Here is a 22951-nt window from a genome sequence, read left to right as displayed (position 1 = left end):
AGGTTTGGGGACCTTGGGGTTCTTTGAGGAAGAATCAGAACCAGAGGTAGTTTAATTGCTTTATTCCACCCCAAAGTGGGGAGTGCGTTTCCTGTGTGGCCGCACACAATGTGGGATGAGAGGGTCAGAAGTCAAAGGTCTCACAAGGGGGTCAGCCCCTGCCCAGCATGTTGATGTAGACTTTGTCATCTTCTGGGGGTGGGGGAGAGAAAGCATGAGGCCTGACCACCTACCACCCACCCACATCTCTACCTTCCTGGGGACCCCCTGCCTCAGGGGTTTCCTCCGGAGTTCCCCCCTGCACCGCCTCCAGGGTTTCCCCAGCATCTCCTCCAGGGCTTCCCTGGGGGGCCCCTCCCTTGGGGACCCCCTCTCTAGGGACACCTCTCCCTCCGGGCCCCACCCTGTCTCTGCCCTCACCTAGGGGGGGCCTGTGGCGTGGGCAGGCACACACAAACACCACGGCAATGATGAGCAGCGACACCACCGCGTCGGCGGCCATGAGCCCTGCCAGGATTGGCAGAGAGAGGGGCCCACATCCGGAACAGGAACCTGGAGGGTGCGGCAGAGACAAGAAGGCGCTTGAGGGAGGTTCCAAACCCTGAGGGCTGCACTCGGGGCCTATGGGGCCCGAGGAAGTCCCTGGGGGGAGGCAGGAGTGTCTGAGATTCCCTGAGTTTGACTTGGGGGATGAAAAGGGAGGTGGGGGTCTGGAGAGAAGCCCGGGGCGGGGGGCGGGCGGGGATGGGGCGTGCCAGCATAGAGAGACATATGTGGTTCTTTGGGCATAGTGGGTACTCCCAAAGAAGGCTGGGGGGTGGCCGAGTCCCTGGGGCTTCAATTTGGTGATGAGGCAGTGATCTGGGGGCCCAGAGAGGACTGCAGTTCCCCTGGGGGCTCTGATTTGGGGCTGAGAGGTGAGCTGGTGACCTAGAGAGCCACCGGGGGTGTTCCAGGACCCTCAGGCCACACTTCAGGGATAGAAGCAGTACCACGGCAAAAGGGAAGGGGTGCTGATTTCTCACCTGGGGTCACCCCAGCTGCAGCCACTGTGAAAAGAGAGGGAAAGTGGATTAGCAGGGAGAGGTGCTGTCCTGAGAAGTAACCTCCATTCCGGAGAGAGCAAATGAGAAAGAGGCCAGAGAGACAGAAAATCAGAAGTAGACGTAGAGACAGACCCAGCAGTGAGAAGCGGAGATTGACAGGCAGCTACCCCAGACTGAGCTTCTCTCCCCAAAGAACCAGGCTCTGAAGCCAGAACAGATCTCCAGGAAGGAAGGGGTCCTGGGAGGACGTGCCCTTAGCACTCCTCCCTTCAGAGGCCACCCAAGCCACCCCTCTCATAAGGACTCTGCCTGCCGCCCCCCATAACCACTGGCTTTACCTGGGAGCAAAAGCAGGAGCAGGATGACACCTGAAGGGGCCATGGTGGGCTGGGGGCAAGAAGCGGTCTGGCAAAAGGCTTTGGTCCAGAGAAGTCCTGAGGAACAGTGGGGGAGTAAAGAAGGAGCAATAGCGGATGTCGCCCTGCTGGTGGCAAGGTCACCTGCTTCCTGTGTGAGGGTGTGGGAGGGGGAGAAGTGGTGGGTCCCTGTGACTGCCTTTGGGGATGAACTGGGGGTAGGGTCAGAGACCAGGGAAGCTGCTATGATTGTCCCAGGTGGGAGGTGACAGATGGACCAGGTTGTGGGCATTGAGGAGATTCTGAAGAGATTTTGGAGGTAGAACCAACAAAACTTGCTGATCCACTAGGTATGGGTGTGTATGAGAGAGAGGGATTCAGGATGAACAAAGCTTCTGGACTAACCAACTGAAAAGACTGAGTATCTTTTGACAGAGATGGAGAAGGAGGGGAGCAGGTTTAGGGGGAAAGTGCCAAGGTCTGGGGACACTGAGTTGGAAATGCCTGATAGATCTCCCTGCAGAACTGGATGACCACAGCTGCATCTGTGAATTCAGGGATAAGTCTCTGGTCTGGAGATGTAAATTTTCGGGTTGATGGCTTATGGATGGTATTTAAAGCCACGGGACTGGATGAGATCACCAAGGAAGTGAGTTCAGACAGAGGAGTGCCCCTGGCCCCCAAGAATGGGTGAAGAGGTGGAAACAGCCGGGGAAACTGGGAAGGAACAACATGTGAGGGAGGAGAGCCAGGAAGGCAGAAGTCTTGAAGGCCTGGGAGAAATGATTAACATGGCCACCGACGTGGGAACTGAGAATGAGCCTCCCCTGGGAATGTCAGTTGGCTCGAGGGCTGGGAGTTCCTGTCCTCTTAGCTCACAGCTATACCACAGCACCCAGCAAAGTACCTCCCTTGCAGTAATAAATTATTTTTAATGACGAATGAATAAACGAGAACTGACCTCTGAAAAAGAAGGTGATGTGGCGAAGAGGGAGAAAAAATTTGAGTCCACCAATGTCACTCTTACCTACAGCCTTCCCTCCCTTGGGACCAGGAAGTCCTGAACCCCAGCATCCTCTTACCCCAGGACTCAGTAATACTGTCCCCTCCCAGCCCAGGCCCCAGAAATCAAAGACTCCGGCAACCCCTTGGACAGAGACCCAGAAGTCCAGGTCCCTAGTGCCCTCCTCCTTCAGGTGTCTAACCCCAGCCGCTTCTCCCTCAGACCAAAGATGGGGTCCACCAGCTCCCTCTTTCCAGGGAGGCTCAGGAGTCTGGCCCTCAATGTCAGCCCCGCCCATTCAGAGACTGGGCTTGTTCAAGCGCGACCCGGGGACTCCCGGGCCTGTGGGCGGGGCCCTGCCCTTGACTGGGCGGGGCCAGAACCCCAGTTTAAAAACTCGCGGGGCACCAACCCTAGATCGGGGACCCGGCGGCGGCTTCGCGGGGGAAGAGCGAGGCTGGCGCAGCGCCGAGGCCGCGGCCCTGGGGGCCCGCAATCCGCGCCACGGAATCCGCGAGGTAATGGAGGGGCTGGGGAGGTGAGGCACTCTCGGCTCTTGCGAACCTGAGGGACGGGGCTGGAGCATCAAGCCTGGGTGCTGAGAGTGAGCGTACTCGGTGTTTGGAGGGGGCAGGGGGCCAGGACTTCTGGGTGGTGATGGAGGAGCGGCTGGGATTCTGGGCTCCTGGGTCCTGGGGTGGGGGGAGGGTAAGGGACCGGGGATTCAGAATCCTGGGTCCGGGGGTGAAAGGGCTGGGAGCCCCGACCCCTGGGTCCTGCGGGAGGAAGGGGCTGGCGGCCCCGACTCCTTGCTCTAGACAGGGGGAGATGGAGGCCTGGGGGCGTGGTTGTTTAAAAATCAGCCACGAGCGGGTGTGGGTCAGGTCCGGCGCCCGGCCCCAGGGGTCCACGCTGGCCTTGACCCTGCCCGGGCCCCGGGAATTCCCGAGTCCCCACCCACCCCAGGTCCCCGGGCTGAGCAGGAATTCCCCACGTGCGGGGATTCCGAGAGCTCCACGCCTGGCCGCGCGCCCCGCCTCTAAGCGGGACACCTGCGGCGCGCCGCCGGGAGAGGAAGGGGTGGATGGAAGATTCCCTTGCGTGAGCGCCGTGACGTCAGCACGTCGTGTCTGGGCTGTTTCCGAGTTTGCCCTCCCTCCTCCGCTTAACCCTTCCTCCGCCGGAACCAGGGCTCAGAAGGGTGAGGGTTGAGGGTCCGGATTTCCGGGGTGGTACGGACCAGGCTTCTGGAAACTGGGACTGCCAGGTGCAAGGGAGGGCGAAGCTGAGGGCCCGGACTCCTGGGTCCTGGGAAAAGGGGGACTAGGCTCTCGGAGTCCCGCAGAATGGGGCCTGGACTCTTAGGTCTGAAGAGGGGATGGGGACTGGACTTCTGGAGCCCCGGTGAGCTCGGGGGCTCTTGATTCGTGGTTCCTTGGGGAGAGGGGCTGGGGACTCGGACGCCTGGTTTCCCGAGGAAAGTGTGTCAGGTCAGCTTCTAGGGCAGAGAGATGTTGGGAACCTGGATGTGCATCTCCAGGGAGTGATTCCCAGCGACCCCCGCCCCCCCGCCCCAGGCCTGGGGACTGGGAGATCTGGGGGCTGGGATTTTTCTCGGAAGTTGAGGGGGGGAGGTGCCGCAGAGGAGCGCCCTCCTCCCCCTTCCTCAGTTTCCACGACGCTGGTGGAAAGTTGGGTCAGAGGGGAAAGTGCGGAGCAAAGGGAAGGAAACGGCGGAGGCGGAAGCTGCACCTGAAAGCTAAGATTGGCTTTGGAGTTCTCAGGCGGCGTCAGTGTGCCAGTTTTTCCGCGCAGGAGGGCGAGGGAGGGTGCCTGAATCCACTCCCCCGCGAAGTTGGGTGACTTAAGGACCTCTGATTGCTTTCCCCCGCCTCCCCCGCCGCGTAGTGAGCCGGAGTGAACGCAGCCACTGCCCATCACAGACCGTGAAGAAGCTCCTGGAAGAACAGAGGCGCCGTCAGCAGCAGCCGGACGCTGGTGGGGTACCGGTAAGGTCCATGAAGCCCCGCAAACTATAATTCGTGAGGCTATGTCCTGTTGGGCAGAGACTTGGTGGCTTGCGGGCCCTCGGAGCAGATGAGAGGTGTAGTCCTGACTTAGATGCTCTGTGGGTGGGGATTGGATGCTGAGGGATCCGTCAGATAAATTCCCCCTTGTTCCTTTTTTTTGTTTATCCCCCTACAGGGACAGTTTCCGCCTCCCCTGGCCCAGTCCCTGACCCAATCTGTGAATGAGAGTGAGGCTGGTAAGTCTGGAAACTCATCTGGTTCCCTCAGCTTGCAGCCCCAGCTTTCTTCAGGGACTCAAACATTCCAAATCTTAGAACTTTGGGGAACTTAGGAGTCAGACCCTCTTTCTTGCTTGGACCCGGTAGCAGTTTGAGCTCCCAGATTCTCTGGAGCCCGCGGGTCTATGTACACAGTCCTTGGGTGTTCCAGGGGCCCAGGCTCCCAGCCTTTTGCTGCTCCCTGGGTCTAGGCCCTCAACCCTCAGTGTCCCTAGGGTGCAGCCACCAGAAGTCCAAGCTTTCAACCCCTTGGTGTCCTAGCTTCTGAGTCCCAGCCCTTTGGTGTCCCACAAGTACTAGCTGTCAGTACCTTGGGAGATTCCAGGCCCTCACACCCGTCCTCCAGCCTTGGTCGTGACTTCCCCAACTCTGGTAACCAGGCCTGCCCCTGCTCCTCCTCTCACACACAGGCCATTCTCGCTTCCCAGTACACCAAGAGACTGTGGGTTCTGGACTTGGCAGCCTGGCTCCCACCACAGGCTTTCCAGACTGGGACCCCAACACGCATGCTGCCTACACAGACAGCCCCTACTCTTACCCTGCTTCTGCTGCTGAAGGCTTCCCGACTCCTGACTTCTACCCGCCCTCCGACCCAGGGCGGCAGTGTTCATTTTCTGTGGGGATGGAGGTGAGATACAGACTGGGAACAGGAGGATGCTGAAGGGCCCCTAAAATTCCCAGTTGCCCTCATGCTAGATTAAGATCCCATTCTTCAGATGGGCAAAGCTGAGGCCCCAAGGTCCAAGATTACTTGGTACAGAGGGGTCACCCAGCCACTCTACCTGGCACTCTGTCTGTGTACGTGTGTATGTTAGGAAGAGGGAATTCTCAGCTGACTGGCTCTGCCCACCACATGTATCCTTCAGGACTCCCTGGATACCCGGCTTTATGCAGAACCTTCCCTGCCACAGGCAGGATCCTGGAGAGGTTCCGGACTCCCCCTAGGACCCCCACAGTTACCCCCTATGGCCACTGGACCATCCCTGGACACAGCCCGTGCTCACATGCTGGCTTTGGGGCCACAACAGCTGCTGGCCCAGGACGAGGAGGGAGACACGTGAGTATAGGGGATTGCAGTCTGCCTGTTCCTGGCTTCGCTGGGGTGCTGTGCTCACTGCTTGTCCCCTACCTGTCCTCAGGCTCCTGCATCTGTTCGCGGCTCGGGGGCTGCGCTGGGCAGCATATGCCGCAGCTGAGATGCTCCAAGTGTACAAACATCTGGACATCCGTGAGCATAAGGGCAAGGTGAGGGCCAGGGGCCTGGACTCCTGGCTTTGAAGGGAAAAGGTCTGGGGGTCTGGGTTGTTGCTTTCAGAGGGGACGAGCCTGGGGGCCCAGACTGACCTTCTTATCCCCTGCAGACCCCTCTCCTGGTGGCTGCTGCCGCCAACCAGCCCCTCATTGTGGAGGATCTACTGAACCTCGGAGCAGAGCCCAATGCCACTGATCATCAGGGACGTTCTGTCTTGCATGTGGCTGCTACCTATGGGCTTCCAGGAGTCCTCTCGGTACGGCCAGCTGGCCGGTGGGGTAATGGGATGGACTGGTTCCTCAGATCCTGGCTTCCAGGGCTAGGAGGCCTGGGGAGACTCTAATCCAGCACTGTGCCTTCTCCTCCTCAGGCTGTGATTAACTCGGGGGTTCAGGTTGACCTAGAAGCCAGAGACTTCGAGGGTAAGTTGGGTGGTGGGCAGGGTGGGTATGGCAGGTGGGGCTGGGGTGGGGTGAGCACTCTGGATGCAAAGCCCTCACCATCTCCATCCTGCAGGCCTCACCCCTCTCCACACAGCCATCCTGGCCCTCAACGTTGCTATGCACCCACCTGACCTATGTCCCCGGGTGCTGAGCACCCAGGCCCGAGACAGGCTGGCTTGTGTCCAGATGTTGCTGCACATGGGTGCTGATCACACCAGCCAGGTGAGTGGAGCCGTGGGCAGCCGGCCCCTAGAAGGGTGTGTGGGATGGGTAACCTGGATGTCCAGGGGCTCCAAACAAACGCTGATTTTGCCCCTTGCCAGCCATGTGAACTTGAGTACATGGCTTCATTTTTCTGTGCCCCAGAGAATAAGATTACTGATCTTAGCTTATATTTATCAAGCACTTACCATTCATCAAGCACTGAGTGTCACGGATTAGCTAATTGAATCCTCACCAACCCCCTTTGACATGTGCACTGTTATTACTTTTCCTGCTTTACTGATAGAGAAACTGAGGCACAGGAATCAAAAATCTTACAGCTTGTAAGAGTCAGAGAGGGGATTAGAATAAGGTGGCCTCATGCCAGACCCCACACCTTCACGGTTATGTTCTCCTCCTCCCTCTGGTAGTAGCTCCTTCACGGGCTGGCTGAGAGAATTAAGCATCCACTTATTGTTTTGTTTTGTTTTTTAGTTAAAGAATTTTGAACACAGATAAAATACAGAAAATAGTAGAGTGACCTCTCTGTCCCCAACATCAATAATCAGCAACTTGTACCCAGTCCTGCCCCATCCATTCCTCGACCTTCCTGTAGTATTTTAAAGCAAACCCAAGCATGTATTTTTATCCACAAAAATTTGTGTCTTTAAAGAACTCTTTTAACCTTAATACCATCATTTCACCTTAAAAAAAAATTAATCTTATAATATCAAATATCCTGGCTGTGTTCAAATTTCTGATTGACTCTAAAGCGATATATATTGTTTTTTCATTAAAAAAAACTCGGATCCAAATAAAGCCCACATGTTGCCATTATAAGACTTTTAAAGTCGTTCTTAATCTAGAGCTTCCTGCTCTATCTCCTTGTCTCCTCTTCATTATTTATCTGGTGAGCCAACTAGGTTGTTTTGCCTTGTATAAGCACATCATATTTTTAATGTCCATTATCATTCCAAACTCTTGAAAGGCACATAATAAAGCTTTATTGTGGAAAATGTCTTTTTATTTGCTCCAAAATATGAAGAGAACAACTCAGTATGGAAGCGCATCTGGGCTTAGTGAGTCCCCTGATTAATGCTGCTCAAGTCCCATCCTTACAGATAAAGTACAGTCCATGTGGGATGTGGATACATTTTACTGTGCTTAATAGAATGTCGGGTGGCCAGGGCAGCTGCTAGCCCAGAACTCTTTTGGAGGATTAGATAAGAATGTTTTTCTCAAAGACACTCGGGCTAGAAAATTGTCAAAATAAACATACAGTCCTGTGATGTGTATGATGTGAATGGCTCCCCCTTAAAGGTGGTACTCTTGTATAGTGCACAACATAGATAACTGTGTAAGGCACCCCTGGGTGCTTGCAAAGGAGAGACAAGGTGTCTAAAGGCTCTTGGGTTTTGTGGGAGGGGCTCTGGGTGTGAGGACTGGCCTGACCTCCGCCGTTTCTTTCTCTACAGGAGATCAAGAGCAATAAGACAGTTCTGCATCTGGCTGTGCAGGCCGCCAATCCTACCCTGGTTCAGCTGCTGCTTGAGCTGCCCCAGGGAGACTTGCGGGCCTTTGTCAACATGAAGGTGGGGGCCTAGGTTAGAATGTACGAGTGCGTGAGATGTGATGGAGAAGGGCAGGGGGATGTTGGGAGGCCTGTGGGCTGTGGCTATGGCAGGGACAACGTAGGGAACAAAGGTGGGGACCGTATAGGATGTGGCTGTAGATTGTAGGAATGTATAGGACATAGACCGAGGGGTGTGTGGAATGTGATTGTAGAGGGGATTCTGGGATGTGAGTAGGGGCACGCGGGATGTGGCTGTGAAGGCGGGAGTGTGGGATTTGGCCGTGGCAGACTCTGAAGCGTTGAGGGCCCAGGCCAGCTGAGTCCAAATCCTTAGCAGTCTTCCCTTCACTGTCCCCAGGCCCATGGGAACACAGCCCTCCACATGGCGGCCGCCCTGCCCCCTGGGCCCCCCCAGGAGGCTATTGTGCGGCGCCTGCTGGCAGCTGGGGCAGATCCAACACTGCGAAACCTGGAGAATGAGCAGCCCATCCACCTGCTGCGGCCTGGGCCGGGCCCTGAGGGGGTGAGCATGGAGCCCACCCTGACTGCAGAGTGGCCTCTGACCTAACGGGGTGAACCCCTGACCCTACCCATTTATGACTTTAGAGGGTGACTTTTAATCTCAGAAGGTGACCTTGATCCCTATCCAAACCTGACTTGAAAATGTGACCTCTGACCCCAGTGTTTTATTTTTGACCTGGTATTGGTGACTCCTCCTGACCTCTACTTCAACTCTGACCTCTACTTCTAACCCTGAATCCTGACCTCAAGGTATGACCTTGGATTCCCAAGTATGGCCTCCAAGCCCCTGCCCCAGCCCTGAGTTCTGACCTCTCAAAGTGGGACTTCTGACCCCTAAATGTGACCTCTGACCCCTTGCCTCTACCGTTCGACTCCTAGTGCTCAATGTTAACCCCAAAGTGGGAATCCCCAACCAGCAACACCTTCCCCCTTCATCCCTTCTGGCTCCTGAACCTTTTCTCAGTGTGTGAACCATCATCCCTAACCCCAAATCTTGACTCTGAACCTCTGACCTGCAAACCCAATTGATCCTACTCTGCTTCTCCACCTTCCCCTCCAACTTCACAGGGTTTGTGGCCCTGACCTCTCTTTCCAGCCTCCTTAACTTCTCTTCCCCTGTCTTGTCTGCAGCTCCGGCAGCTATTGAAGAGGAGCCGTGTGGCACCCCCAGGCTTGTCCTCTTAGGACTCAAACCCAGAACCTGGACTGATTTTCCAGTCCCCACCGTCCTGTGGGACAGCCAGCGTATGCTAATGTTGCAAATCCATGATAATGTATGTGGAATGTCCTGCCATCGGGGTCTTACATTAAAACCCCAACATGGCTGCTGGGGGTAAACAATCCCCAATATTTGGGGTGGCGTAATACCCCTCCCCCACCCACAAGGAGCCCTCTTGATGATTTCTGTGAAATCGAGGCCCCTTGATTGTTTCTGTGAAACACCCTAGACCCCTAACCCTTTCTCCATTGGGATCTTTTGGGACCCCTTCCCTACTCAACTCTAGTTCAACTCACCTAGAACCCCAGATGGGATTTCCCTACACAGTACTTGGGGTACCCCCAGAATAGCTCCCAGTGTCATCCAGTAGAGCTCCTAAGATGACCCCCCAAACCTCCGCAGGACCCACACCATTCAGGTCCTTACCCCTGAGACATAGGGAAGGACTCTCCTAGATTGGAGTCCCCTAGGTCCTATGCTTTCTAATTCAGAACTCAGATCTCCGCACTTCCAGTGAATCCCTCCCCTTTCTGAAACTCCTTATTAAACTCAGTTTGGACTGCACTGTCATTGTCTCAGTCTCTGGGGGTGTTGGTGCAGGGGAGCGGCCGTGGTGCTTGGCTGAGGAGGCATGTTCGGATGACTGTGTGGGGTGGGGTGTGTAGCAGACTGGAGGTGCCAAGTCTGCATCGTGTCACCTTTACCCTGTCAGCACCTGGTGGTCTGCCTGCCTATGGCAGGCAGTGTTCCCATGGGCCTGGGGACCCGCGAGACCACTGGTGCCCACTCTACCCTGGGTGTGAGCCTGGTAGCCTTAACTGCCAATGAGTTTATGCCACTTCCTATCTAACAGCCCTCAAAGCAGAGACTGAAAGGAGATGGTACAGAAAGACTCCAGATCCCTCACCTCTCTACGAGGATAATGTGGAAGTGTGTGTTCTACACAGGCTCCCAGAGCTCCCCAACAGAATTACGCTCCTGTTCCCCACGCTAGCTCTGGCTTGATGACATACCCTTTCCTGACTGCTTTCCCTTTTCTGTGTCCTGTCCTACCTCCCCTACCAATAGATTGTCCTCAAATCCTGCTTCTGGGGAGACCCAAGCTAAGACCTCCACAATGCCCCCTTCTCGTAACTGCCCCACAGCCTCTGCTTTGGACTCCATCCCAATCTTGTCACCAAAAGAGCCCCGCCGAAAGCCCTCTGACTCATCTTAGCCCCCCACTGCTCAGAGCCTCTCAAGGACAACAAACCACACTTTGGGGCATGTGCCCGTGTCTCCACCCCAAAAGTTAAGGCTTGAAACAACCATCTCTATTTGCTCATGATCCTACAGTCTGGGCTGGGCTCAACTGGACAGTCCTGCTTTGGTCACTCATGTGGCTGCAGTCAGCTAGAGGCCTGAAGGGGCCGGACAACTTCACTCCCATGTCTGATAGCTCAGCTGGGATGGCTGGAACCACTGGGAGTGGGCCAAGCATCTCTTTCTCCATGTGGTCTCTCCAGGAAGGTGGGTGGATCTCTTCCCGGGGTGGTTCCAAGAGGAAGTGTTCTTTTTTTTTAAAGATTTTTAAAAAAAATTTGTTTGACAGAGTGAGAGAGCAGAAGCAGGGGGAACAGTAGAGGGAGAGGGAGAAGCAGGCTCCCCCACCAAGCAGGGAGCCTGATGTGGGGCTCGATCCCAGGACCCTGAGATCAATACCCGAGCCGAAGGCAGGTGCCCAAACCATCTGAGCCACCCAGGCGACCCAAGAGGAAGTGTTCTAAGAGAACAAATCCTAGCTTGCATCATGCTTGTTGACATCACACTGGTCAAAGTTGTTCACATGGCCAAGCCCAGAATTTGGGGAGGGGGCACTACACCAGGGCTTGAATATTGGGAGGTGGAGTTTCAGGAGCTTCCTGTGTTAGTCTTCCACATGAGCAGCCCTGTACCAACACACATTGCTCTTCTGTGTATGCACATGGTGGCAGGTGACCCATGAAGAATTCATGGGAATATTACTCCATAGATTCTAAGAACTTAACTGGAATTCCTCTTACAGTCATTGTGTGGCATAGTTTAATTTCTGTATTTTTTCCTTTGTGGTACATAAAGGTATTTTATCTATCTATCTATCATCTATCTATCATCTCTCTATCTATCATCTTAGAGAGAGAGTGTGTGAGTGGGGGGTAGGGCAGAGGGGGAGGGAGAGGGACAAGCAGACTCCGTGCTGAGCTTGGAGCCCAACGTGGAGCTCAATCCCAGTACTCATGATCAGTCCGGAGCCAAAACCAAGAGTTGGATGCTCAAAAGACTGAGCCATCCGGGCGCCCCCATAGGGATATTTCTTATCATTGATGGCATCTTAGAGTTGACTGACATATAAGATTTATATCCCATCATGTATCAACAAACACATGCACACACATATTAAAATGACAGAATGATAAAATGTCTTTTAAAAACTATTATTAAAAGACAAATTAATAAATTGTTTTCAATGGGAAAAGAAGAGCAGTTTAGTGGCACAAGAGCATCAAATGAACAACGGCAATCCCCTGCTGGAATTTCAGTAATAAATGTTTTAAAATTAATTACCCTAAGTATTGCCATCAATATGTAAACATTATTAAGGAATCACACACTGAGCATAGTGAGCAAAATGGCCTTTCACTTCCTGTTCCACCAGCTTGGAGCTCCTTACTCATTGTTAGCCTGTTGATCACCCTTGACTGTGAAAACTCAAAGGCAGCATTTCCCCGTCATACTAGTCATAGATTTCTGCCAGGTACAGTACAATACAACTAAAGGTATAACCAGTATCAGAATGATGTTGGAAACTGGGTTCTCCAATGATTGTATCCAACTTGCATCATGTAAACATCTTCCTCCCAATGTCTACCACGTCTATATTTAATATACATGACTTGTATTTACATGTATATATTATGATGAGACACTCTGAGCTCATAGGCTCTTTGGGAGAAAATCTAATTCTAGGTGCTTCCTCCCTAAGCCATCTGTCAGAAAATTGTGTACTAAGCTGACCTTAGGGTGTGACACATTACTGCCACCTGCTGGGAAGTTGTGGTAAAAATGCAAATCTACAGTGTCTAGAAAATGAATGCTATCACTTTCTATCACTTGGAATTTTGCAGTGCACACCCTGAACAGCATATGGGACAGCCTCGAATTACTAGACAGCAGGTTAGCAAAATAATAAGAGTATGGATGCTGGACCCAGGTTGCCCGGGTTGAATCCCTAACTCTGGCCATTCCTAGGTGGTGACCAAGGGCATGTGATGTAACTTATCTCCATTTCTTTTTTTTTTTTTAAAGATTTTATTCATTTATTTGAGAGAGAGAGAATGAGAGAGAGCACATGAGAGGGGGGAGGGTCAGAGGGAGAAGCAGACTCCCTGCCGAGCAGGGAGCCCGATGCGGGACTCGATCCAGGGACTCCAGGATCATGACCTGAGCCGAAGGCAGTCGCCCAACCAACTGAGCCACCCAGGCGCCCCTTATCTCCATTTCTTAACCTATAAACAGGAATAGTCATAGTACTTGCTTCATGGGATAGAAGTAATTAAGTGTGTCACTCTGTAAAAAGCTCTGGGAGCAGTGCCTGGCATAGAGTGAGTGCTTTATGAGTATTTGCTGCCATACTGTTTTTGTTTGTTTTTAGATTTTATTTATTTGAGAGAGAGAGCACGAGAGAGAGCATGAGCGGGGGAGAGAGGTAGATGGAGAGGGAGAGGCAGACTTCCCCGCTGAACAGGGAGCCCGATGCTGGGCTTGTTCCCAGGACCCCGGGATCAAGACTCGAGCCGAAGACAAATGCTTAACTGACTGAGCCACCCAGGTCCCCCTGCTGCCATACTGTTTTAAAATTTATTTAACAAATACTTGTGAAGTAACAGGCACAGTTCTAACATCTCCACAAATACTAGCCCTTTTAATCTCCATAACAACCCTCTTGGGGCAGGGAACAGCATATGCAGAGGATTAACCCCAACGTCACAAGCTGGGGTGTATGAAGGTTTAAGTTCCAATAGGCATTTGCAGACATCACATTCCCCTCTCTGGGACACGTAACTGGAATTTCCATGCCTCAGGGGGGATTCCTATTGCCTCCCAAAGAAGGGATGAAAACTTGTGAATGGGAAGAGGGGTTCAAGATTCTCAGTCCCTTCTTGGGATCGCAGATTGGGGGTGGATGCTGTGTGTGATTGGGTGTGAGGGTGAATAGAAGGCAGGAGAAACTGCCAGAACACAGCTTCCTCAGAGTCTGTCCTGGGATTCAGCAAATAGAGGTCTGGAAGTAACAAAGCGTTCAGCACCACGGAAAGCTCCTGAGTGGGCGGGAGAGCCTAGCCAGCCTTTGGGCCCCGCCCCCTGCACGCCAACCCCAGCCCTTCCTACAGGCTCCCCCCAGATCATACTGTTTGAAGAGGTGAAGGAGGCCTGGGCAGGGATCCACACCAGCGTCCAGAGCTGTGATTACACCCTGATTCCCCCACAGAGACGCAGGATGGCATGGTGGGGAAAAGGATTTTATTGGGTTGTTAGTGGAGAGCACATGGGAGGGTGACTTCTAGGGAACAACAGACACTGGGACCAAGCTAGTGGTCACCTTAAGGAACAATAAATTAACTTAACAAAATAAATTAAGGTGAGGAAGTCCCAAGCAGGGAGGTAGCTGGGAATACCTGGGGATTTCTTGGGAATGGAATTTGGAATTCGAAAGGGGAAATAAGAATTTCCAGCCCCCTCACAAACAGTGTGAAATGAACATTTTTGAGACCCCTTCCCCGGGCTGGGAGTTGGGGTTCTGGGGCTCCAGGAAGAGGGAAGGTCTGGGCTCAGCCAAAGGAGGTGAAGGGGGCTGGTTCAGGGTCGTTCCTCCAGGAAGCGGTAGGTGGGGTTCTCATAGCCATGACGCTGCAGTTCCCGAAGCTGTTGCTCCTCCAGGGTCAGCATAGGGTCCACCTGCAGGAGGGCCGGGAGGAGCAGAGGGGCGTAGGGACCTGACCGCAGATCTCAGAGTTCCTCTGCGTCCAGGCTCTGGAATGCCTCCCCCATCCCATGTGTCTGTGTCTCTCACCTCCACCACTCCATGGCTGATAGCCCCATAGGGCTTCTTCCTGCGCAAGAGCAGCAGGGAGAGGACGATCAGGGAGCCCCCACCTGCTCCCATGATCAGCAGACCAGACACGGCCTCTCGGGACACACCTGTCCCTGCTGGTGCCTGCGTGGAGAGGACATGGGGCAGGGGCCATCTTTGAGGCTCACCAAGGCCCTGTGTGGCTTTGGGAGTCACACAGCCTAGCCACTGACTTCTGACCTCTCCCCCTAGGTACCCAGAACAGTCCTCCTCTTACCAGCTCATCTCTCTGAATCTCCGAAGAGTGGAAAGGAAAACCCCTTGGAACAGACACATTCACCTGGGGAAGCAGCAGGTGTAAGGGACTCAGGAGTCTGGGCCCCAAGAGGGCATCCCCCAGCCTTCTTCTTCCCTAGGACCCCAAAGTCCATGTCCTCAATCCCTTCTTCCCTCAGGCCAAGGAATCCAAACCCCTAACACCCTCCTCCTTCAGACCCTGGAGTCCAGGACCCCTCTCCCATCCACCCTCAGGCACCCACAGGTCTGACTTACCTTTCGCTCATACTGCTCCAGGGGGGACATCTTCTCTTTCCCAGAGGATGCAGCATCTTGTTCTGCAGACCCTAACCCCAAGTCCTATCTTATTCCTGAGAGTCGAGAATGGTGCTACCCCTGCCTGAGGAGGCGGTCAGAAGGCGCACCAGACTCTACCCCAGCAGGTCTGGAGTTCCCAGTGTATGGACCCTTTCCCATTCTGGGCTCAGGGACTAGCGGGATTTGGTGGCCGGGGTCTATTCTGGGAGATACTCACCTTTGGGAAGGGCCATGGGAGTGTCTGCTGGCAGCCAGAGGAGGCAAGACAGGCGGAACAGTGAAGAAAGGAGGGCATCATCGAGGAAAGGGTGGAGACACACCCTCCCAGGGGCCAACGCAGGAGGATCAAGGATCCTACGGAGGCCTCCACAACCTCAGACATCCGTTCCTATCGTCTCCCACTCACTGTGGTGGCTCAGATACCCCCAGACTTTAGGGGATTAGAGTGGAGATTGGGTACCTGTCCCCCAAAGTCTGGGGTTATCTATATTGGGGATAACTCACCATCCTTGGAATCCAGAGGCTGCAGCCCACCCTTGTCCTCACTGCTGCCCCCTGGGGCAGGGGCTTCCAACTCATTGGGACCCAGGTGCTCAGAGTGGAGGAGCTCCTCTGAGGGGAACATGCAGAAAGGGGGTCAAGATCATGAGCACAGGGATGCCTCAAAACAAAACTGGGGGAATAAACAGCACCCTAGCAATAGAGTGATTGGGCATAGCCACAGGTGTGATCTGGGAACGTGGGGAGCTAGATGGAGACACCCCTGGCAAGGAGAATGGAGGCTGAAGTCTCAAGAGAATGGCTTCGTTAAAGAGCAGGGTCAGGTATGGGATATCCAGTAGGAAGTCACAGCAGATCTGGGGGCTGCGGTAGGTCACACTTTCTGGTGTTCGTTCTCTCATGGGGGGGCTCTTCCTTTGAATCTGGACTGGGTTTGTCACTTACTTCAACCAATAGAAGGTGGGCGCCTGCCTTAAGAAGCCCTAGAATGGGAACCAGGGGTCACAGGCACTCACGGATCTGGGGCCGCAGCTCCTGAGCCAGGCGGGGGTTCTGGTCAAGCAGCCCCAGGCTCTGATTCATCCTTTCTTCAATGACTTGAAGGTGGGTCTGCACCTGTGTGGGAGTGAGCATGAAGGATGAAAGGGGCAGTAGGGAAAGATGGGGAAACTGAGGCAGGGTGAAGCAGGAAGGTCAACAGGGTCCAAGGAAAAGTAACATATACTATGGACAGGAAGTAGGGTCCAAAGTCCAGGAATTGGGCCACAGGAGGAAGAAAACTGGAGGAGGAGAAGCAGAATAAAAAGAAAAGGAAAAGATGTACAGCAGACAGGAAGTGAGGGGCTTGGAAAAGGAAGTAAGGCAGAAGGGAAAGGAGTAGTCCACTAGGAAAAGTGCGCCAGAGACAATGTAAGTACAGGATACAAGGAATATGGCATAGAAGACAGGAAGTGGATGTGAGAGAGTAGGAGAAGCAGAAAGTAGGGTCTGAGGAATAGAAAGTGAAGTTTCAGGGGTTACACAGAAGGGAGTGGGATTAGAGGGTCCTATGGAAATGATGTCGTTCAAGGGCAAGTTTGGGACAGGAAGAGAACACCCAGGAAATAGGAATGGGGATGTGAGGGCACAGAACAAGGGCTGCACGGTGAACAAGTGGGGTGAGGGAGAAAGGAGAGTGGAAGGACAGGAACAGGGTGCAAGGCCCAGGAGTGGGATTCTGGGAAAGGACGTAGGAAACCAAGGGACAAGAAGGGGGTCAGAGGCACAGGGGTGGGGGCGAGGGGTGTGGGGGTGAGGGCAGCGTTCCAGGGTCAGGGAGTGGGGATCCAAGGGGCTGGAAAGGGTCCCAAGGCACAGGGGTGGGGGACTGCCAGGGACAGGAAGGGGGTCCAAGGGACGGGAAGAGTGTCTGAGGGATGGGGTCCCAGACACTGGGGTCGGAGGGAGGACGGGGCCTGAGCACCTGGAAGCGCATCTGCTGGGCCTTCTCGGGGTCCACAGCGGCCACATGCTGGTAATGCCTCAGCGCATGCCTTTGCTCCTTCTGCTCTGCGCGCAGGTAACGCCGCAGGGCCGGCAGGATGCGCTCGGCCTGTGGAAGGGACGAAGGCTGCCGGGCCTGCCCCAGATCTCTGCACCCTTTGCCCTCTGCCCCCACTGCTCCCACACCTGAGGCGGGTCCCCCTGCAGTGCCTCCAGGAAACCTTCCAGGGCAGCCCGGCGCTGGTCATTGATAAGGGCGATGACTCGGGTGGCGTGGGTCTCCACCAGGCGCTGTCGCTCACCAGACACCTGCTCCTCCAGGGTCTGCAGAATGGACTGGAAGTGCTGGTGAGGGAGGGGAGCACAGGGCCCGCAAAGGTGAAGATGGGTGAGAGTCCGGGCCAAAGGCAGTCTGGAAAGACGGGGCTCTAGGGCCAGGTGGTGGAGGGGGTGGTGCCATGGGTCCAGGCATGGGTAGAATCAACCCTAGGGTGGGACTAGATCACAGGACACTTGACTGGAAGCTGGGCTACAGGGCCAGGCAGAGTGCAGGCAGGACCAGGCCAACTGGGAGCCGATCTGAGGGGGGAAACTGTACTGGGTGGCGCCAATCTAGGAACTGAGCTGGCTTGCGATCAGGAGAAATAACTTTCCAAGTATTATAGGCCAGGGAAGGCTCTAGGCCTGGGCGGGGCCAACTGGAGATGGTCGGTGCTGGAATAGGACGGAGAGGAGCTGAGTGAGGGTCAGGGAATGGGCTAACCTGAGTGAGGCCTAGAGGTGACTGGTGAGTCACGGGGCTGGCCCTACTGAGGAGGGACTGAGTAAAAGTGAGATTAGAGGGGTGGGACCAGACTCAGGGGACAGGGCCTCAGAGGCCCTGGCTGCACCTGCAGGCGCTCAGCTGGGGAGAGGACCACAGAGCCGGCCCTCAGAGGCAAGGATCAGGTTAAGACGAGGCAAAACATGGCCAGTCTGAGGAGGAGAGAAATGTCAGGTCAGACCTAGGCCTAGAGACGTGGGGCCAAATGGAGGGGTGGGGCCAGGAGAGACCAAGATAACTCGGAAGGGGAAGAACTGAGCGAGGCCTGAACCAGGCTGAGACCAGGTGTGTTCCAGGTAGTGGATTCCATGAGTAAGACCCGCTGGAGGGTGTCCTACCTCGTTCAGGGCCTGTCTGTCAGCCTTCGGCAGGTTCTTGGACTGGTTGTCTGCCATGGCCCATTCACGCATCACCTAGGTTCAAGGGGAGCTTCAGGATCATGGAATCTACCCTGCTCTACCCAGTGAGTCCCCCAAACCCTCTTCAAGACTTTGGAGGCTCCAGATCCCTTAGGTCCCACTGGCTCTTGGGTTCCTGAGAGGTTAAGCCTCCGAAGGAATTTAAAGTAGAAGAATACAATGTACCAGAGTTTCCATAGAATCTTGGTGGCATCTCAGTGGGATTCTAGGTGGGTCAAGGATCCCTGATCATCTTAGAAGTGGTGTTGAGGGCTAGGGGTTGTTGGGGGCTTGGGGAGTCTTTGGAGGCAGCTTCAATGTGCGCCTGAGGAAATTCTGTGTTGATTTAGGGAGTTCTGTGTTGTGGGAAATCCTGGGGCTCCCAGGATCATCACCTCATTAATCTGGCGCATCCTACGTTCCTCCAGGTCCATCTTGGCCCGCAGGAACCCCTCATGCTCGCTGATTTCTCCAGGCATGCCGAAGTACACATCCACACCATCTGTGGGCCTTGGGGTGGTGGTCACTGCAACAAGGCCAGGAATCAGGGAATCAGCGTGAAGCCCATCTCCAGGTCACCTTCCCTTCCTGGAGAACTACATCTCCTAGAGCACACTGGAGGCCACGATGTGTCTACATAACCATAGCTGCTATGGGGCATCATGAGAGATCTAGCTCTGAGCCGGGCCTGTTCTTGCAAAGCTTAGGAATCCATTACACCATCCTTCAGTCTTTCCCCAAATAACCATTAGGAACAACCAGATGGCTCCTCCACCTCCAGGTACCCCCAAAACACCCTCACCCTTTGCATTCTTCACAGGACAGCCCTTCCATCTCTTCTTTATCCCAAGTTACTCCCATCCCTTCCATTCCCCCCAGCTGGGTCTCTCCCCAACACATCCCTCCTAAAGATGCCTCTACACCAAGCTCCCTCAAATCATCCTCCCTCCAGGGTAGAGGGAACTAAGGGTCCAGAGACCATCTCACCTTTGCTGACCCCTGCAGGGCTGTGGGAGCTTGATGGTAGAATTCTTTCCTCCTCTTCTTCCTCTTCAGCCCGTGGGGGCTCCACGAAGTAATCGTCTACTGGCTGTAGGAAGGATTCCTCTTCTTCCTCATCCTCACGCCCCTCTACTCTGCCCCCTAGGGGCCAGGACCGGGTGGAGGGGTCACTGAGGGAACAGAAGACTCAAGGCAATGAGAATCTAACCCGTGCCCCCAGGCTTCCCATTTCCTGCCTCAGGAGACTTGGGATGGGCATGGAGGGTTCCCTCCCACTCACCCAACTGCTGTCCCAGATGGATCGGGGGTCACTGGAGGGGGGCAGCACACATACTCCACACCTCGGAACCGATCTGTGCCACAGGGCAAAAGCATGCCCGAGCCATGCAGGATGAGGCCCTGGGAGCTGCAGGCCTGTGGAAAGAGTAGGCCCAGGTGCCAGGATTGTGAGTTAGGAGAGGGTAGAGGGGAGCCTGGATGCCTAGGTCTTGGGGGTTGATGGGGCTGGAGCCTGGATTCCTGATTCTGTCCCAGTGGGAAAAGGGGGCTGAGGCCCAGACTCAGGCCCAGACAGACAGGCCCTGAACGAGGGGACGGGGTGTTAGGGGACTGGACTCCTGGGTTCTGGGGGGTGAGGATGGATGGGCCAGGGTTCTGACCTCCTGTGCCTCCTGATGCCTCCAGGTTGAACTCTCGCACTGGTCCATGCGCTCCTGATGCAAGAACCGGCAGCCTTCAGGCACCAGCAGGGCCTCGCTCACGAATTCACCTGCTGAGGAATGGGGGCACCAGAGTGAGACCTTCCCCCAGACACTAGCTCTGCCCTCCTCAGAATCCAGGCATTTTATCCTCAGAGGTTTCTTTGCCCCACTCTGGCACCAGACATCCAGATCCCTAATGTGAACCTCAGCCCAGGGCCCAGAATCTCACCCCTGGGAGACCCCCCACTTCTAATTCCCCCCGCCCCCAGCCTGTGACTCACGCAGGCAGCGGAAAGGCACAATCTGGTGGTGGGGGTGGGCACAGCGGCCACTTCGGGCACCCCCACACCAGCGCTCCATGGGGATGGCCTGTGTCGCCTGTTCCACACGCGCAATCTGCAGCTCCGGGTACATCTGGGGGCACCGGGTAGGGGCGATCAACTCACAGCCTCGCCCCTGCCAGCCGTGCTTCTCCACCAGCCATGTCCCTTTTCAAGGCTCTAATGATCTCCCTGGGCTCTGCTTCTCCGTAGAATCGGTCTTACATATCCAAACCAGCAGGCCCCCTGGCCACGACCCCAGTAGCTCTCCCTCAGAAGCCCCGCCAACCACCCAGAAACTTAATCCCGTAAACCCGCCTCTCTCCGGGTCACCTCTGTCCCCTTCCCCAATAGGTCTGGCCCTCCTTTAAGCCTCACCTCTTCCTCGGTTTGGCTTCTCAGGAAGCATCCCTTCTTTTTGTATTAGAACTGCCTTTTCGTAGCCATGCCTCCTAGCTTTCTACTCTCATTGGGCTCCAGCCCTTTTCCTATCTTGCAGGTCCAAAAGGTCTTTTTTCTTAGCCCCGCCTCTCCCCTGGCCACGCCCACGATACCCTACTCTTTAAGGAGCCCACCACAGATTGCTAAACTCTGTCTCCTCACTGGCTACCGTCCTTAGCTGGCCCTCTTTGCACAGTTCTCTTTTCTTGACCTAGTTTCTCAAAAACAGGTCCTGCCCTATCCTAAATTCTCCTCTTTCTTGGCCACGCCCCCTAGCTTCCCCCGCCTACTTAGATCCCTCATTCTCCCTGGACCATGCCTTTTGTACCACCAGCTTCTTTTGGGCGACGCGGCCCAGTCTCGGAACGACTTTCGCGCTAACCACGCGCCTCCCAGTAGGTCCCGCCCACCTGTCTGCAGTATTCCAGCACGCGTTGCGGGTCCCGGAGACAGCGTCGCGAGCGCTGCGGGTCTGGTTCCCAGCGGCCGGTGCGCAGGTCCCGGTGAAGGGTTAGGTGCCCGCATAGTCCAGCAACCTGGGCCGACCCCGGGGCCTGAGGGTCGGGTCGGAGGGGTCAGCGAGGGCCCCGGGACGCTGGCACGTGGGTCCTCCGGACCTTTGCTCCTTAGGATCCAGAGGTTCAGACCCCCAGCACCAGCCCCCTCCACAAAGCATCGCGCACCCGCCTCGTAAGAGGTTCTGTTCCCCGGGAAACAGCTCCCACAGGGCGGGGGCGCCCCAGCTCTCCCGTTGCTATGGCGACCCGGGTCCCCCGGGAGTCTCGCTGCCTTGTTGCCGTGGAGACAGGCTCCGCCCCCACCCCGGCGCAGCCGCACTGGAGCCCGAAGGGGTTAAAACTGAATCGCGGGGGAGGAGGCCAGAACCCAGGCGTTCTGGCCCCTCCTCCCTCATCCCTAGCTCAGGGTCCCATTCTCCAGTGCAAAGACGACAAGGCCTGGCTTCAGGGCCCTGCAGGCCTGGACATCAATCCTTTGAAGGCTGGAGAGCTGCATCCTGGGTCGGGGGTCGGTGACTGTAGACCTAGACTCCTGGGTTCTGGGAGGCTGCGGGGGCCCTCAAATGGGTCCAGAGGATGCAAGGGGCCAACATTCTTGGATTCAGGTGTCTTACTGTCTGGTGGTTCCCATGTTCAGGTGGGAAGGGGTTGGGGCTGAGTCACCTAGGTCAAGAGGGTCTGAGGGGGCTAGACTTTTGGGACCAGGGGCTCTGGAACAGTCAGTTCCTAAGCTAGGGGCGGGAGGCGGCTGGGAGGACAGGAGATGGGGGAGCTGGGACCAGAACTCCTGGGTTCATGAATGCCTAGTGCCGTTAGGGGCGTATGGGGGCCGGCCACTTAGCTAGAAAGACTGCGCTTTCTGCCCTGGACGTGTCCGCATCCCGATCCAAGGCCCGGTCCCGCCCCTTCCCCCATCCCCCAGGACCCGGCCGGGCCTCACCTCGGCCGCGCCGGGGCTCCCACCGGCCAGGCTCCCGACGGCGAGCTGCGCGCGCAGAAGGAGCAGCAACAGCGGCAGCAACAGCGGCAGCGGCGGCGGGCCCCGGTGGCGGCCCGGACCGCGAGCGGCGGGGCTGGTGGGCCCCATGTCCCGGCCCTCGCTCCCTCACGTCCCCTGCACTCCCGCCCGGCCCGGCCCCAGCGGTGACAGGAGCTCCCAGCGCCAAGGCCGCCGCCGCTTCCTCCTCCCGCCGCCCCCGGGCTGCGCCGGCGCCGCCAGCCCCGCCCCACGCCGGCCCCGCCTTCCTAGCCAGGACAATAGCGTGGCAGCTCTGCGCAGACTGGAGCAGCTCGGGAACCCCCGGGTGGGAGCCAGCGCCAGGCCCCCGCCTCCTAGAGGTTCCGGGAGTCCCACCCCGTGCGAGGGCCTAGCCAGGAGTCTGGGTCATAGGCTCCGCCGTTTTGAGCCCTTCCTCAGGACCCTCACCCCCAGCTTTCTCTTCCCTCCCACCCATACACTCACAAATCAGCCTTCTCTTCCAGGCATGCCGGCATTGGAGACCTCTCCCCTCAGCAAATTCCTCTCTTGAGGTCCCAGGAATACAGGCCCCTGAAATTTCCCTAATCAAGGACACAGCTGCTGAGACCCAGTCCCCTTCTCCCTCAGATTCAGGAGTCCGGGCTGCAGGCACCTTCATTTTCAGGACCAGAGACCAAGCCC

The 22951-nt window shown here is 55.8% G+C and overlaps 3 protein-coding genes across 8 annotated transcripts; 1 reads left to right on the top strand and 2 right to left on the bottom strand.

Annotated features, from left to right (window-relative positions):
- Positions 1-46: 46 nt before the first annotated feature.
- On the bottom strand, positions 47-4494 carry HCST (hematopoietic cell signal transducer). Of its 2 annotated transcripts, XM_006742850.3 has the most exons (5): positions 4351-4494; positions 1385-1480; positions 1026-1049; positions 421-552; positions 47-192 (listed from the first exon to the last, which is right to left on the bottom strand). In XM_006742850.3, exons 2-5 carry the CDS (start codon positions 1425-1427, stop codon positions 152-154), a joined length of 240 nt encoding a protein of 79 aa, XP_006742913.1. In that variant the 5' UTR covers positions 1428-1480; positions 4351-4494; the 3' UTR covers positions 47-151. The 2 variants fall into 2 exon arrangements, with proteins under 2 accessions (XP_006742913.1, XP_030894449.1); XM_031038589.2 differs by lacking the exon at positions 4351-4494 and having other exon boundaries at positions 1385-1550.
- On the top strand, positions 3462-9986 carry NFKBID (NFKB inhibitor delta). 2 transcript variants are annotated; one of them, XM_031038584.2, is made up of 12 exons: positions 3462-3809; positions 4314-4414; positions 4611-4671; positions 5124-5341; positions 5580-5770; positions 5853-5958; positions 6075-6221; positions 6336-6387; positions 6482-6630; positions 8085-8201; positions 8541-8705; positions 9335-9986. In XM_031038584.2, the coding sequence occupies exons 1-12, from the start codon at positions 3752-3754 to the stop codon at positions 9386-9388; spliced, it is 1419 nt and encodes a 472-aa protein (XP_030894444.1). In that variant the 5' UTR covers positions 3462-3751; the 3' UTR covers positions 9389-9986. The 2 variants fall into 2 exon arrangements, with proteins under 2 accessions (XP_030894444.1, XP_030894445.1); XM_031038585.2 differs by lacking the exon at positions 5124-5341 and having other exon boundaries at positions 3464-4414.
- A 3955-nt stretch (positions 9987-13941) lies between these two features.
- APLP1 (amyloid beta precursor like protein 1) lies at positions 13942-22393 on the bottom strand. 4 transcript variants are annotated; one of them, XM_081806788.1, is made up of 17 exons: positions 22232-22393; positions 21184-21327; positions 20294-20426; positions 19971-20083; positions 19592-19725; positions 19297-19481; positions 18705-18835; positions 18250-18324; positions 17275-17433; positions 17069-17197; positions 16122-16221; positions 15610-15717; positions 15323-15349; positions 15064-15134; positions 14789-14851; positions 14512-14655; positions 13942-14396 (listed from the first exon to the last, which is right to left on the bottom strand). In XM_081806788.1, the coding sequence occupies exons 1-17, from the start codon at positions 22376-22378 to the stop codon at positions 14298-14300; spliced, it is 1962 nt and encodes a 653-aa protein (XP_081662914.1). In that variant the 5' UTR covers positions 22379-22393; the 3' UTR covers positions 13942-14297. The 4 variants fall into 4 exon arrangements, with proteins under 4 accessions (XP_081662914.1, XP_030894437.2, XP_081662915.1 ...); XM_031038577.2 differs by having other exon boundaries at positions 15323-15346; XM_081806789.1 differs by having other exon boundaries at positions 19971-20080.
- Positions 22394-22951: the final 558 nt, after the last annotated feature.

This window comes from Leptonychotes weddellii, chromosome 16 (genome assembly GCF_054177405.1).
Source record: "Leptonychotes weddellii isolate Sample4059 chromosome 16, ASM5417740v2, whole genome shotgun sequence".
NCBI lineage: Eukaryota > Metazoa > Chordata > Mammalia > Carnivora > Phocidae > Leptonychotes > Leptonychotes weddellii.
This window is presented reverse-complemented; position numbering and strand designations above follow the sequence as displayed.

What these genes read in the sequence shown, in the direction of transcription:
- APLP1 (XM_081806788.1), bottom strand. Translation starts at nt 22,378, where the DNA reads ATGGGGCCCACCAGCCCCGCCGCTCGCGGTCCGGGCCGCCACCGGGGC. An exon ending in GCCTCTGGATTCCAAGGATG is followed by an intron (nt 15,350 to 15,609) that starts GTGAGTTATCCC and finishes TCTGGCTGCCAG; the next exon opens with CAGACACTCCCATGGCCCTT. An exon ending in AGATTCAGAGAGATGAGCTG is followed by an intron (nt 14,656 to 14,788) that starts GTAAGAGGAGGA and finishes CTCTCCACGCAG; the next exon opens with GCACCAGCAGGGACAGGTGT.
- HCST (XM_006742850.3), bottom strand. Translation starts at nt 1,427, where the DNA reads ATGGCCCCTTCAGGTGTCATCCTGCTCCTGCTTTTGCTCCCAG. An exon ending in GCTCCTGCTTTTGCTCCCAG is followed by an intron (nt 1,050 to 1,384) that starts GTAAAGCCAGTG and finishes CTCTTTTCACAG; the next exon opens with TGGCTGCAGCTGGGGTGACC. An exon ending in ACGCCACAGGCCCCCCCTAG is followed by an intron (nt 193 to 420) that starts GTGAGGGCAGAG and finishes CCCCACCCCCAG; the next exon opens with AAGATGACAAAGTCTACATC.
- NFKBID (XM_031038584.2), top strand. Translation starts at nt 3,752, where the DNA reads ATGGGGCCTGGACTCTTAGGTCTGAAGAGGGGATGGGGACTGGACTTC. An exon ending in ACTGGACTTCTGGAGCCCCG is followed by an intron (nt 3,810 to 4,313) that starts GTGAGCTCGGGG and finishes CCCGCCGCGTAG; the next exon opens with TGAGCCGGAGTGAACGCAGC. An exon ending in AGAAGCCAGAGACTTCGAGG is followed by an intron (nt 6,388 to 6,481) that starts GTAAGTTGGGTG and finishes TCCATCCTGCAG; the next exon opens with GCCTCACCCCTCTCCACACA.